The following is a 15,554-nucleotide window of genomic DNA, read 5'->3' on the forward strand; positions in this document are numbered from 1 at the left end:
GTCTACGCACACATTTTTCATCCCTTGACATTTTTTGGTCCATCCAAACACTGCAAAGGGAACACTGATCATTATAAACCTGCCATTTGCACATTCTGAAACTGCCCAGCTCAGATCTTAGACCAGCAATACAATACACCATTAGCACACCTAAATCAGCAGCCCAACACTGAATTTTAAAACTTCGGAATGCCCAAATTTTCAACAATTAAAAAAAAACCAAACAACCCAAACAATCCAGAGGTTAAGATTGAACAAGCAAAGGAACAAGGTAAGAGGAAAACACTGGAACAAAAGGAAGTATTTACTATCCAATAAAGAAATCTTCAATACACCTAAGTCCTTGTAAAAAAACTTACTAAATATACTTAACATTCAATTCCAAAGACAAAACAAAATAATTTTTATTGAGACATTCATTCATGCTAGCATTTAAAATCTCAGAAAAACCCAAAAAACAATGTAATGAAAGTAAGAAGTTTTATGAGTAACCTTCTGAACAGCACCATCAATGATTGTACTCAACACCTTCTGCAGACAATGCTCAAAACCTCTTCCAGCTAAGGTGCCTGAGCATTTCTGACAAGTTAATCAATGCCCTCAGACATGAAGGATCTGCTGAATGAAATAATCTCACAGAGCCAGCATGGACACATGCTGTGTATTCCATTAATTTACTTGTAAATGTCAGGATTTTCTGTTCCCCGCTCTGCACTTCAAGCACTGACAGCTCAATCCCTCTGCACCACACTGTGTTCTGCTCCACAACACTCACTCTGCTGTTGGCTCTTGCTCTAGTGCTCTCCTCAGCTTTTGGGTATTTTTATGGCATTTGTTATTGGGTTTGGGTTTCTCTTGTCTGACCATTTTCTCCCCATGCCAAATAAGCAGCCCCCATGCCAAGTAAGGGCCTTCTAAACCATGTCACGCTGCCCAGGGGCAGAACAGGAGCTCTCCACATGCAATCTGTCAGCCAGGTTATGTCAGAGGGTGCAGATTAGACCTTCATTCATTACCTAAGAGGCTGTTTGAAGAAAAGCTTAGAAAAGAATAGTGCATAAAGTGAAAATTATTCATCTCTCTTTTGCTGTACTGACCAGTTCAGAAGACAAAATAATATTCATCTGGCAATTGTCTACATTGCCACTCCAATATCAATGCTTCCAAACGCACATGGAAACCCTTTTTCCATACAGATCTTATGGAAAAAACACAGCCCTTTACTGCAAGCATGTACAAGAACTGTTCTGCACAGGAGCAGGTCATGTTCCCTTCTTCAAATAGCGGGAGAGGAACTGGCTCCTGACAAAGTGGATGAGCTTGGTCTCTGTGCAGAACATTGTAACGAGGGTTGCTGCAAAGCACAGGACACCTGTGCTGATGTGAATCAGCCTGGCCATCCAGCCCTTGTCACAGCAGAACAACACCTACAACAAAGAAAACAAGTGATTGCAGGAAAACCAGGCAGCACAAAGTGCATTTATTGTCTCAACAAGAAATAAGGTCCAACATCTCTGTCCAACATGCCAACACCAACACCAAGCGGTTCTGCCACATGCACTGACCCTACGATAAATCAACTTGAGGAATCACAACATCTGCTTTCTTAAGAAAATTCTGTCAGCAAAAAATAGCCATTTAGTAGATACCTGGTAAATGAGAAAGCTGGTTTTATCTGGCATGCAGAAATATGTTAATTGAGATGACACAAAACTCTGCTGGTGCTATCATGCAAGTCTGCTACTGCAGAGCAACATATCAGGCTATTTTCTAACAAAATTGGAAATCTCCCATTCCAAAATACAAAACTCTCCTTTCTCAGGCATAATGGATTTTCAAGCTGTCAAATTTCTGTACATTGAAAATACACCATCTTCTTTATGATCAGCCTGACCAATTACCATCGTGTATTGAATAAATGTATTAAATGTGCTCTTAGCAATTTTTGTTTCTGTTCTAGTTTTGGTTGTTTATCACTTCTTTTTATTACAGAATTTTTAATACCAGTTTCTTGGTACCACTGCAAGATTTCCATTATTAATAACTAAGCACATGGATTATCTACACACAGCAGAAATGTGTTAAAATTTTACTCGTCAGCTCCACCTTGTACAGGTGGCAGAGAATTTTGATACAAAGACAGAATCTCTTAATATTATATCCTGCCTTTCTGTAATGGAAATCTCCCAGCCTACCCTCAAAAGCCTTTTTTGCCAATAGCATTCCTGTTTCTGTGGACACAAAAGTCACCTGACAGCAGCACTCCCAGCGAAAGCAGAGAGGATGATGCTCACCTCTGAGAAAGCAGTGATCCCTGCACTGACAAGGTAAACCAGCAGCAGAAGTGGTGAGGGGAGCAGGCCTGTGAGAGGTCTGTGGGAGCTTTCTTTGAAGTAATCATAGATGTAGTGGATGCTGTGAGCTATTCGGATGCCCATGTTGAAGCAGTTGGCAAGGATAAAGCCCACACTGCCATATGAGTGGGTCAAGAAATAAGAGATGCACAGAAATATGAAAGACAAGGCCAGCATAACAAAATTGTATCTAGGGGGAAAAAAAAGAAACAATTTACAATGCATGCAGTTACAGCATTCATTTACTAATAATCTTACATCTCATTAAAGGAAACTAGTTCACATTTTAAAGGGATCATGAAAGCAGCCCTTGCTAAGTCAAAAAAGATCCTATCTCTTTATAAGGCCAGCACAAATAAATTTGCAGGAATATTCTGGAGACACTGTTTCCTACCTGTCCACTTCTTCTTTGCACATTAAGGCAAATGTAAAACATTCTGTTACTCCATTGACAGCAAGAAACAGGACATATAATGAGTAACACCGGAGGAGATCTGGACCTAAAACACACATTAGAAAGATCAGTAGATAATGACTTCTTTTACCAAACAGCATTGTTTTTACAGTCACTGATACAAAGAGACAGAAATTGTAGCATTAATAGTAATAATGGAAACTTAAGTTCATTTGAACAAGTTACTTGTCTAGATATCTTGACAGGAACACAAATAAACAAGGCAAAGGATTCTGATGAGCTGTCACAGATTTCAGCAGCAGATTCACAGGAAAAAAAAACCTGCTGATTTATGAAAAAAATCTTAATAGCTGTAGGCTTTTTTTTTTTTTTTAAATGGTGGTTTTTTGCCAGGTCTATAAATCTTTACCTGTTCCAGAACTGAGCATTGAGCCTCCATAAATATCCAGAGCCAGCTGAGAATAGGCATAGCCAAAAACGGTGATGGTGAGGCCAATAAGGAGCACAAGTTTCAGCAGCAATTCCAATACATTTGCAGCCATAGCAACATCATCCTGAAAAAAAATGTAACAAATCCCATGAACCAGAACAATGTAATAGTAGCCACTCTCATGCAGAAATACTACTTCACAGAAACAAATCAGTTTGGATAGCGTAAGAAGGTGTGAAACTTGTGCTTCGGTATTGAATTATTCACACATATGCTCTTAACTTAGCAACATTTTTTACTATCCACCATTTTTGCAGTTACACACACCACGTGGATTTTATATAAAATATACACACACATACACCTCTCTCAGCCCACCAAGGACCTGAAGCACATGATTTAACTGTGTGCTGATTAACTGCGTGCAATTAGCAGAATTGCTACAGGCCAACCTTCACAAGTGATCAGGAATATGACTCTGTGGAAGAAAACTCTTATTCATTAATACTCTTCATACAACTCAAACATACAAGAAAAATCCAATTCTTTTCTTCCCAAAGCTGCACTCTTCGGAAACGTTATCTAACAGCTATTGATATGCCTAAGAAAATAAAGTACTTCCAGACAGCACTTATTTAAGAGACTTCATGATTTAAATAATGGCTTGCTCTATCTGGAAATACACAGTAGAATATGCTTTACAACACATTATTTGGAGCAGCTAATGTTAACTTCATTGATTCAAGGCCACTGCATATTTTAATTTCTATTTCATTAACATTTTACCTATTCCCTTTTCTTTTTTGGTCCAGCCTCACTCAATTTTTTGAGTTTTTGTTCTCCACTTTTCAATTTCAACAGCCTCAATTACTCAAATTTAAAACACACATTTCTGTCTGTCACACTTCTGTAATGCAACATATCTGTAACAAAAATCGAGCATTTGACAAGTAATTAATCCAAAACAAACATACCTGTTTCTGATCCTTTACAGTCTTCCCTCTTTCCAATACTTTAGCAAAAAAGACGTAAAAACTCTCCTCAATAGGCAAGAAGATAAACCTCGCTACCAGTGAACCAAGGTTATTTACAATATCATATACACCTTAAAACAAAAAAAGCAATTTGTGAGTTTTAGACACATTTTAATTTCATGGCTTTAATAACAACATGAATTCTAATTTAACATGTCCACCAAAAAAAGCGAAAACAGGTAGGATTTAGTGCAACACTGAAGCAGTGTTCTCTAAAAATTCTGACAGTCAAGCAACTACAGCTTAAAATTGCAAGGTTTGTGCATAGCAAAGGTAAGAAAAAAGCACCAACTACACAGATGTGGATCCAGAACAGCACCAAATCACACTTAAAATTCTTACTGTAGAGAAATTTAGAGGATCCTGATAAAGTTCACTGAATGAGAACAGGAATATAAGGACTTACTGGTAAAATAAAAGAGAAAAGTATATATCTAGTGAAAGTTGTCCATGCCCATCGCAGGGGAGTTAGAACTAGATAATCTTGAATGTCACTTCCAAGCCAGACTATTCCATAACTCTATTATCCTAAATTTATTATTATTATCTATATCAATCATTCTCTGAAATGTATCTCAAAAGTCACAAAGGCTTTGAAATATTCTCAGATTTTTAAGTCATATTCAAACACTTTAAGTCATTTTCAGAACCATGTGAAGAGCAGTGACTAAGAAAAACTGTCAGCATTCCACAACACCATCGCACTTACCCTGATCTCCAAAATTTAACACATTCAAAAAAGTCATCACATATCGTTCACCTGTGAGTTCAAAACAAAGAATTTAAGAACAAATCCCAAAATCTTTCCCAATACTTTTTCAGGCACTTCCAACACTAAGTTTTCAAGGAACAAAGTCAAATGGGGCAGCACCTACTTCTGAGTACCCTCAAAAACTCCATTCAGATTGACAACCACATGCCTCATCTTCCCCCATCCAAGCTTCCTGAAGCTTTAAGTCAATTTTGTAAATAGTCTTCATGAGCCCTCTCCCCTCATACTTCTTTGTCAAGCCTCACCCTCTGTCAAAATCTGTTTCAAGAAGGACTGTTTGAAGAAACTCCAAGTCAAGCGTGCTTCCTTCCAGTTAACAAAGGTCTGCAAAAAAAGTACTGAAATGTAATAAACATAGTTGAAACTACAGAGTAGAAACAGAAAAGAGCAAGGCAGTGCAATACTGTAGGGTAGCTCTAACTACTATAGTGATGAGGAAACCTACAATGCCACAACTACTAACAACAAATCTAAAGTATTGCTCAATTCAAGAATCAACATCACTGATCTAGAAAAAACATATTCCCTTGTTGAAAAGTTGTTGCAGATAAAGTACCCATAGGAGCATTCTACAGAAAACACTAATCAAGGTTAGAGTCAGGAAAAGAAACACCCATGGCGTTTAATGTGCCAATATAACTTTCACCCTCACTGGAGATATGAATTGTTTATTGCTCTTCAAACTGTCCTTGTAAGACCTGCAACCAAGAACCACATTTATCTTATCAATCTGTAAATCTTATCCAGAATGTTGTCTTCCTCAATGAGTCTTTTAATTTCTTTCTTTGCCTCATTTCTGTTTGAGAGATATTAACAGTGTCTATAGAATGCTGTGTAACATCATGGTTATGTTGTGCCCAGGTCAAAGCACCATAATCCATTGTTATATGATTCTGGTTTCTTTTCTGCCTCAGATCCAGTGGTACCTGGTCATTCCCCTGCACAGTGCAGATGGCCTATCTCCCGTTAATGTCTATTAATATTTCGTACAAACCAAGACAGCAACAACAAACCCATAACCACAAGAGTTAAAGTTTTATGATGTTTTTCTGACAAGAATTTTATTAACACAAACTTCAAACACAAATTCTATGTAGTTTTTTGTTATTTAACCTATTATATCTTCTGTAGCACGAAAATACCCCTAAAACCACTAACTCCACTGTCTCAAAGTAACATTCAAAGTGCCCTCACGTGAGATTTTAGGAAGAAGAAAATTAAGAAATAAACTGTGCAACCTACCTCATCTTCCACAAAATTAGGTAATAGAGCTTTCACTCTAGCAACTGGGAATGACTTCTTTGTGGCTTCAGGAGATCCCAAAAATATCACAAAATAAATTACATAGCACATGACGAGAACACTGACGTATAAAAGCTGGAAGGATCAGGAAGGAGAGAAGAAAAACAGTGATACAAAACTAACTTAGAAATGTAGAATTATATACTAGTTAAAAATACAGTGAGGAGAAAATGTTAGTCTTCATGCCTATCAAATATTAAGGTAGGTAAGGATTTGAACATCTCTCAAGAATGCTGTTGATCTTTAATCTTTTTTTAACCTGTAGGTTATCATGTCCCTTTACTAATTCTCATGTTTTATTCAGCATTTTTAGAACATTAAAGGTCCAATTATAAAGCAATTACTCAATCAAAAAATCAAGTTGACAGAGTACCTACTGCCTACATCTCTTACTTCATAGAACATTTCCAATTTCCAGCAGTTAAGAGCTATCTGTGAGTGCAAAAACTGAAAAGTTTATCCCTCCTTCATTGTTATCAAGAAAAAGATTTTAACCTGAGTTCATTGCACTTGATTAGCACCTTCTGATAAGGTGATACAGGTTGGTGGTACAGGCTGATAAAGCTCTGTGTGATTAGAATAACATAACCTCATTTGCAAGATATGCCTTCACAGACAGGTGTTTTTTGTACCTCCATTTAACTCAATGTCAAAGCACCAAGTCAATAATGAGTATCAGGAAAATACTAAATACAAATTCTAAATATTAAACCTCACAGGAGCTTTTTCTCCAACCTCCCCAAAGTTTTCTAGCAGGCTAAATGTCAAAGCCAAATCAAAATTCAGCTGACAGAGAAAAAAGAAAACTTACCTGAGCCAAGGAAAAAATGTAAAGTCCCCACTGAGGATAAAGGACTACTAAAGTAACTGTCAAAACACATTTTGACACTACTGAAAGACTTTCGGCAATTACCTTTAAGAAACAGAAAACAGAGAAGGGTTATTTTCTGCCAACCTAACCACATACACAAGCTTAAAATACATTAGTTTAATGCACAGAATTTATGTAGGAATGTAAGATTTTCAAAGTCAGTGTGACTGTATCACAGTTTCTTTCTGCTGAGCTGGCCAGCTTAGATTGTCATTTCTCTGTAAGTTTTCTATTCTTGCATTTCACAATTTCTCCATTGCATTTTCCCAGTTCTTTGTATGGGACATAAGGGAGAAAATTTTGCTTGAGACTATCATGTTCGCAATAGATCCATTTCACAATTTGATGTAGAATTGTGGAAGCAGCGTGCCTCTCCCTCCAATTAAAACCTATGTTCCAGTATTTAATGGTCTTGAAGGTAACAATGTCTAAATAAACCAACTTGCTTGCTCTAATGGGTACAAATTCCTGGTTACATTACAAACCAGGCCATACAGTCCTAAAAAGTACACACAGGGGCTTTTTATACACTTGAATACACAAATCTCTAAGTCAGTCATCTGTTCTGTTCAAGAGAGAGATCATTTCCCCCACATGCACACACCCCATGTAGTTTACTAACCTTAAGTCTCACAAACAAATGAGCTTGTGCTAAAACCCAGAATGGCTCTCCCAGGAGTTCAATAATGGCAGAAAGACCAAATGCCACTACACCAGCCTGATAATGAGGAACCACAGAAGGGTCGGGTACTTCAAGCAAGTGTAGCCAGACTAAGCCCAAGATAATAGACCAAAAGACACCAAGAGGGACTCTAAAAAGTTAACATAAAAACTAATTAATGGAAATGTTACTTCAGCAGAAAAAAAAAATAAAAAACAACAAAGAAAATTCAGTTACATCATCACATATGGCCATAATGACTACACAAAATAAGACCCTGAGGATTTAATTCCTCTTGTTACTATACCAAGAATACTTTTTTTTCCTTTGTAATGAACACCCTTAAGGTGCACTCTTTACATGACACAGAAGAAGTTTTTCTGACTTGTCCATTTTCTTGTCCAGAGCCACAAGGTCAAATATCTGCATTTTTGTGCCTTAGGACCAAACAACTCTGATCCCACATCAGCCTGCACACTCCCTTCTGGTGAAACTGCTTCAGGAACACAGAGCTTCTGGCAGACTGCATAACATTTTACATCGCTGGAGCAAGATCTCTTTGACCCTCACACTACCAGACCCCTAAGATATTTGACATCAGGCTCCTAAGGCATATGTGAAATACTTCACCGAAGTTAACCTTCATTTGAAGTTATGCTTCTGTACAATGAAAACTGTGCCTTTTTAAATTTGTTTTAAACAGTCAATGTCATCTCAATCATTTAATGCTTACATGAAAGACTATCACACAGCAGAAAACTGACTATAATTCAGCTAAGGGAACAGTACTAATATCTCTTAAATATGGTATTAGACCTATCCATCACAGGGAAATCCCTCTGCTTCATACCTGGATGCAGATGACCACATATAACTCCCTCATTCCTGGGCCAACTTCAATTAATAGCTGGGAAGTTCCAGGAAAAGTCAGGTCCCCCAGTGGAAGAATACTATTTTATCATGCAGGGGTAAAACTACCAGATCAGATTTACTTCCCAACCCAGCCCAATTGGGGCTGAACAGCAACTAGAGCTGAAAGAGCAAGAGAGCAGAGAAAACCAGGAACCAAAAGGGAGAAACATCATAAAATCCACTTTACTGCAATGTGTGATTACACTCTCTCTGTATCACAGAGACTGCATGTATCGCATGCAGTATCACATGGACTTTATGCTGTTCTGATATAAACAGCACTACAGCTGAAAACAGCAACCCTACTTCCTCCCTGTTGTTTAATTCCAGCTCTCCCTTCCACTTTTTACATCTCTTCTACCCAAACATTTATGTTGCTGTGCCATTAACCTGCACCAGGAGTCAAGACTAAAACTTTAGCCTAACGAGGAAAGAAAAGATATCTACAGCAGGTTCACAAATGCACATCAGGTAATAAAAGAGCAAAACTGAGCAGGAAGAGGAAGAAAAAACAAAGGACTATGTATTTGTGCAACAGGGTTTTCCTTCAAAAACTACAACAGAAATGAAACTCAAGCAACAGAAGAAATTTCTCCAGGTGACACCTTTGGCACCTCATGTGCTCCAACAAGAAATCAAGTCCACAAATGCTAAAGCACCAGACTTGACAAGCTTCCTGCAACAGCCCTGAAACACAACTGAGGCTTCTAAAAGCTCTGTGCTGAAATAACTACCTCAGTAAATAAACATTTTCTCTCATTCTGTGAGCTCCCAGCCAAGAATGAGAAATTCTACAGAAGGAAACTTTTAAAGGTATCTTACGTCAGCCACAACAGATTAATTGTTTTGGTCCAGTTTCTCTTTGCACTTCCACTCAAACAAGCTCTGCGAAACGCCTCCCTGGCGAGGAAGACAACTGTTGAGTACAGCAGAGTCAGCCTAAAGGAAGTGAAAAGGAAAAAAACAAAGGAAGAGGAAACAATTTCTTTACATACTACTAAAATCCTTCATGCAGTAGTAGCACAATTTTTACACAGGACTGCCTAGCAGACAAATCTTACAGGTGTGCAAACATGGCGATATGAGCTAAATTATCACCACCTCCTAAAAAGGAGAGAAAGCAATTGATTCAAATGGCAAGTATACATGCTACAAAACAAAACTGCAGATACAGAGTACATCCTATAGGAAAAGCAGGTTGTATATAGCTTTTCCTCTGCAAGCTGATAATTTAAACACAAAAACTAGGCCAGTGCTATCGGTGTCTCAGGCCAAAACAGACCTGGGGAGGCACGAAATGACCCAACACTGTGACACACCCAACGGCAGATTGCACAGCATTAATCAGAGCATCGCCAGTGACGCTGAGCCGAGAGCAGCAGCGAAAACAAGCAAAGTCCCCCAGCCGCACCAGCGCCGGGACGGGGTCCGCTGAGCCTCCTTCTCCTCACCTGACATTGACCACGCCGATGAGCTCCCGGGACAGGTAGCGCAGGGTGAAGGCGTTCAGCCCGAAGGTGATCACCCGGAACAGCACCTGTGAAAGAAGCCGCACGGGAAGCACCTGCGGGGCCCCGCCGAGCAGCAGCAGCAGCAGGAGGCGGATGAGGATGAGGAGGAGGAAGGAGGGAAGGGCAGCCCCGCACCTGCAGCAGGGCGCTGGACGAGGCCAGCCGGGCGGTCTGACCCAACACGTCCTGCGCCGCCATCGCCCGCTCCCGCCACCAGGAAGTGGCGCGGCCGCCGTCGCGCCGGATTCCGTCAGCGGGGCGGCACCGCCTGGCCCAGCCCGGTCCTGAGGGGAGCCGGCGGCACCACCCGACGCAGCCCAGTCCTGAAGGGACACGGCAGCACCGCCCGGCCCGGCCCTCCCCGGTCCTCAGGGGGCACGGCGGCGCCGCCCCGGCCGACCCTGAGGGGAGCCAGCGGCACCACCCCGCCCTGGTCCTCAGGGGACACGGCAGCACCGCCCGGCCCGGCCCGCCCTGGTCCTCAGGGGGCACGGCAGCACCGCACCGGCCGGCCCTGAGGGGAGCCAGCGGCACCGCCCGGCGCTGAGGGGAGCCGGCGGCACCGCCCCAGCCCGGCCCGGTCCTGAGGGGGCACAGGGAGACAGGGCGGGAAACTGAGGGGACACGGCGGGGAGAGTGCCGCCCGCGACACAGGGTGAAGGTCCTAGGGGCTCCAGCCCGCCAAAACTGAGGCGTAGCGCCACAGCCTCGCGTTCCTCCGAAACCACCCCAAAACTGCAGCCTGGCCTACGGGAGGAGGTACCGCGGTAAACAGGGTGACATTCAACAAGAGCTGTTTTCTAGAGATTACTGAAAAACCTTCCGAGTTCCACCAATCCCTTTCTAAACTGAGGGCAAACCCACCAGCCTTCCTTGACCTAAGCAGAAAGACAAGCCGAACAGAGGGAAAAACTCTCGCAGCAGGAAGGAGAAAGGATCTTACTTCATTCTGTGGAGGAAAAAAAAAGAAGGAAAAAACCCAAACACACACAACCACAAGAACAACCCAAAAACCCCACCACATAAAATCCACCAAAAAAAAAACCCACCAAGAAAGCCAACATACCTTCAAAAACCAATATGCAATTTAACTGCAACAGATTGAATTTGATAATACAATGCACTGAAGCCTTCCAAACAGACAAGACTTTAGACTCTGTAAGTCAGGACAGTTCCAGACTATTTCAGATCACTGTTTAAGCAGCGATATATAAAAAGATTGTATCTTTCCATGTTGCAGAACATTCCCTTCAGAAGCACGGCACTTCCAGCTCAGAGGTCACATTTTTCTGAGCAATGCTAGAGTTGAACTAAGATTTTTCCTGTCTAACAGCAGCAGCTACAAAGAGCACTGGGGAGGGAAGTATCTGAGCCCTACTTGATCACAACTTCTTAGTGACAGGCTGCAAACAGCAGCAGTTTCAGTCGGTGTCTTCAGAGAATCTAGGGAACCAACCAAAATTCCATCTCATGCAAAGCAACCATGTCTCCATCAATTGTCTTCTTCATGAACCCTCCTTCTCTGAGCCATTTCACCCACCACTTTATTCCTTCCATACTCAGAATAAAGTTTTCCAGGCTGCTTTTTTCCCCCATTTGGTCATTTTCCTAGTAACATTATTCAAGTCATCTGGAAGTGATGTGTAGATGTAGATGTATGTGGCAGAGGAGCGTATCTTGTGATTAAAATAACCACAAACAAACCACCCCAAAAAACCCCACCCCACTAACAAAAAGGGGTTAATATCCTGTTGTAAAGATAAAATATGGGGAGAGAAGAAATTCATCTCTGTTGGGTAATTGCAGAGACAGATTTTGAGTTAGAGTACTGTAGCTAGAGAGCAGCAAACATTGCCATTCCCCTCTCCTTTAAGCAGTCCCCCAGTTATCAAATGGAAAAAGCAACTAAAATATTGTCCTAACTCAGACTCTAGAGTTTTCTCTTGTGGCAGTAAGGGTGACAGCAGAAATGAAAAGACTTCTAGTATGTTATGACTTGTGCTGATCTCAGTAAGAGTGGATGAACTGTGGGGATTAAAACCCATCATAAACTACCAAATGAGCTACACAGAAAACAAAAATTGAGTTGAGGAGCATAAAGCATGCACCTTACAACTGTTTAGGTTGGAAAGGACCTTTAAGGTCAGACAGCCTAACTGCCAGGTCCACCACTGAACCATATCCCTAAGCACCACATCTGCTTGGTTTTGAAATCCCTCTAGGGATGATGACACCACCACTTCCCTGAGCAGCCTCTTCCAGTGCTGTTTTGCTGAAGAAAATTTTCCTAATATCCTATCTAAACGTCCCCTGGCACAACTTGAGGCTGTTTGGTCTCATCTTATTGCTTGTTACTCCGTAGAAAAGACCAACAACCACCTGGCTATAACCTCGTTTCAGGTGGTTGAGTGATAAGGTCTTCCTTGAGCCTCCTCACTATCAGCTGCCTCGACAGCTGCTCCTCGTAAGACTGATGCTCCAGATGCTTCTACCAGCTTCATTGCCCTTCTCTGGACATGCTCCAGCATCTACCAACACTGCACTAAGAAAGACCCTTGTTATTCTCTCTGTGTACATAAACATTTCCATGACAAAATTGGGTATCTTCAAGGACTAAAACATGAGAATCCACTGTGCTATCTGGAGGCAATGGTCTGACCTTTTGAGGCATCTGCCATGGGCAACAGTAAGTGACAATGAGCAATGTTTTGTTGGACAGTTTGGCTTGTCACCTCATAAAGCCGAAACAGAAACAGCTGCAAAGCCTGAGGGGGGTGGAAAAATTAAGAGAAATAACTGTGACTCAGACAGGATTTTATGGGAACCAGCTTTGGCACGTGGAGCCTTTGGGCATTGACGCGGTTCGGCCGCGCGGTGGCGGCACCGGCCCCACCACCACCCGGGCGGGACGGGGCTCTTCCCATTCCAGCGGCACCTTACCGACTCTGCTGCTGCTTGTGTCGGAACTACAGTCGGAACAGCCCAACTGGTGATGGAAATGTGGCACAGCACAAGCCCAGCTCACAGCAGGAACAGTGTTTCATAGAAACATAGAACAGCCTAGGTTGGAAGGGACCTTAGAGCTCATGTTGCTACAACCCCCTGCCATGGGCAGGGACACCTTCCACTAGACCACGTTCCTCCAAGCCCTGTCCAATCTGGCCTTCAGCACTTCCAGGATGGGGCAGCCAGTGCCAGGGCCTCACCATCCTCACAGTAAAGAGCTTTTTCCTAATAGCCAATCTAAACCTATTCCGTGTGAAGCCATTCCCCCTTGTCACTCCACATTCTTGTAAAAAGTCCCTCTCCATCTTTCCTGTAAGGTCCCTTCAGGTACTGGAACATCACAGTTAGGTCACCCAAAAACCTTCTTTTCCAGGCTGAACAATCCCTTGATTCGGCACAATGGGACAGACCCCTGTTTTTATTAGAGGTATGTGAAATCTCCATGTCAGAGAAAACCCTTCGATCTATAAAAAAAAAAAAAACCCCGACAATGTATATACAGGCCTTAGAATGAGTTGGGACTCTTCCTCCAGGACTTGAAAAATGAAAAACTTTTGTGTTTCAGTAGCTCAGTATCTGTGTTCCACTTAGTGAACTTAGGGTATTTAATTACCCCATTTATAAGGAATTTCAACATGAAAGGTGGACTTTGACTTCAAATCACAACTTTTATAAAGACTGATGGTAGCCCAGAAAATTTAAAAACTGTTAAAAACAATTGCATCACCTCACTCAGAGAAGAAATCCCCTTGAAGGATACAAATGAAACGTATCCTTCCTTCACAGGATACTTCGAAGGAAAATATTCCCAAACAACAAAGTGAGACTGGGAAGCAGGAACCTATCAATTCAGCAGTAAATCTTTGCAGAACTAAAATCAAATCCAGCATAAAGGATCATTATCAATTTTGTATTTCATTAATCCAAATAAATGCTGCATTTTAGAATTAGCAATGTATTTTAATTTATTTTATTTGTGGGTTTCCATTCCCTTAAAGATCCCTTGAGGAATTAAGCTAGAAAATCAACTGTGCTATGAAATCATAGGCAGTTCTACGTCCTGGAATAGCGCATGATGTAACACAAAATGACAGACTGGGCTGTGAGCTAAAGACTGTAGATTTCTGCAGCTGCTGAAAAAGCTTGGGAGTCATGAATGATTTTAGAAATGAGCAAAACAAATACTCAAAACCCCTGGTGCTGGCTGAACAACCTTCCCCCTCAATGTCACCCTGTCTAGCTGCTTCAGTGCACAGAGCCCCAGATCCCCCATGGCCCAGGGAGCAGTCAAGTGGTGCTGCTCATGCAGCCAGCCCTGCTCTGTGCCCCTGGGCAGGGGGAGGCACCGAGGGCAGCATGGCCTGCTTTAAAGGATGGATACACACTCCTCCTCCCATCCCCCTGGCCCACATCACAATTCTGTCCCATTGACAAGGATACCAGTAAGGCAGAGGAGTGGTCCAGGACTGGAGCTGAAGGGTACTGCTCTGCAGAGTTCACTCATCCCAATTTCCCCAGCACGCTTTGTAAGGAGCAATGGTGCTTAACACAACTGCTCTGCCTCAAGTCTGCACTTTGCCATTTCATTAATGAGGACAAAAAATAATTTGTTCCTGAGATGTTTTTCCTATTCTGCTCAGAAGTCTTGTGCCAGCAGAGGCCAAATTATGTTGTCTGATTTTAATTTTGTTTCTTTACCAGAAAGAAAGCATAGAAGAGATCAGTCTCTTTGTTCCTGATCATATAAAGCTTGTTCCTTTGCAGCAGAAACTAGGAGGTTGAGGTCAAAGCAAGAAGTCACATGGAAACTTACCAGAGTAGGCATTAAATCTCATTAAGCTTCCTTCTTTCCTCTGAGCACCCCTCTTGGATCAGAGACATATCTGGGCCTGGGGATGTAGCATTTCCAATTCAGTGCAGAACTGCAGGAAGAAAAGAGAGTCACAGGCCATTCACTAGCAAAGAACACATTAGGAGTTACTGCTGTGCCAGTTTTTCTTCCCTTGAACCAAAGTGTCCCCCAGAGGGCTTTTTAGATTAGTTCCCCGGGCCTTGTGGACTGAGTTAATCTCAATGTGCGTGATAAATGGTTAAACAAAAATTTGCACTTTTTTCCTGGCTGCATTATTAGTTCAGGAAGGATATAATTTATGTCCTTGCTGTGGGATAAAAGAAGAAAGGGACTTTTTGAAGAATGCAGAGAAGTGGGTTTTTCTGTGATATGCAACATTTAAAAAAACAGTGTCTCAGCGTTACAGCATAGCTTTTGACTTTGTAGTGTTCATT

At 41.7% G+C, this 15,554-nt stretch overlaps 1 protein-coding gene across 6 annotated transcripts in view; it reads right to left on the bottom strand.

The window, feature by feature from the left end:
• Positions 1 to 340: 340 nt before the first annotated feature.
• RFT1 (RFT1 glycolipid translocator homolog) overlaps positions 341 to 15,554 on the bottom strand; it is a 73,327-nt gene continuing 58,113 nt past the window's right edge. For 4 of the 6 annotated variants that reach the window (XM_085072888.1, XM_085072885.1, XM_085072887.1 and 1 more), the window contains 13 exons: positions 15,082 to 15,190; positions 10,203 to 10,288; positions 9,574 to 9,690; positions 7,801 to 7,990; positions 7,119 to 7,220; positions 6,248 to 6,382; positions 5,251 to 5,329; positions 4,943 to 4,993; positions 4,174 to 4,304; positions 3,179 to 3,323; positions 2,749 to 2,854; positions 2,295 to 2,544; positions 341 to 1,427 (listed from right to left, as the gene is read on the bottom strand). In XM_085072888.1, coding sequence (XP_084929014.1) covers positions 1,263 to 1,427; positions 2,295 to 2,544; positions 2,749 to 2,854; positions 3,179 to 3,323; positions 4,174 to 4,304; positions 4,943 to 4,993; positions 5,251 to 5,329; positions 6,248 to 6,382; positions 7,119 to 7,220; positions 7,801 to 7,990; positions 9,574 to 9,690; positions 10,203 to 10,288; positions 15,082 to 15,093 — 1,569 coding nt within the window. In that variant the 5' untranslated portion in view covers positions 15,094 to 15,190 and the 3' untranslated portion in view covers positions 341 to 1,262. Of the gene's footprint in view, positions 1,428 to 2,294; positions 2,545 to 2,748; positions 2,855 to 3,178; positions 3,324 to 4,173; positions 4,305 to 4,942; positions 4,994 to 5,250; positions 5,330 to 6,247; positions 6,383 to 7,118; positions 7,221 to 7,800; positions 7,991 to 8,689; positions 9,535 to 9,573; positions 9,691 to 10,202; positions 10,289 to 10,397; positions 10,594 to 15,081; positions 15,191 to 15,554 lie in introns of those variants that run through there. The other 2 variants (XM_085072884.1, XM_085072889.1) reach the window with 2 other exon arrangements.

Source organism: Lichenostomus cassidix, chromosome 12 (genome assembly GCF_008360975.1).
Source record: "Lichenostomus cassidix isolate B80296 chromosome 12, HeHo_3.0, whole genome shotgun sequence".
Classification (NCBI taxonomy): Eukaryota; Metazoa; Chordata; class Aves; order Passeriformes; family Meliphagidae; genus Lichenostomus; species Lichenostomus cassidix.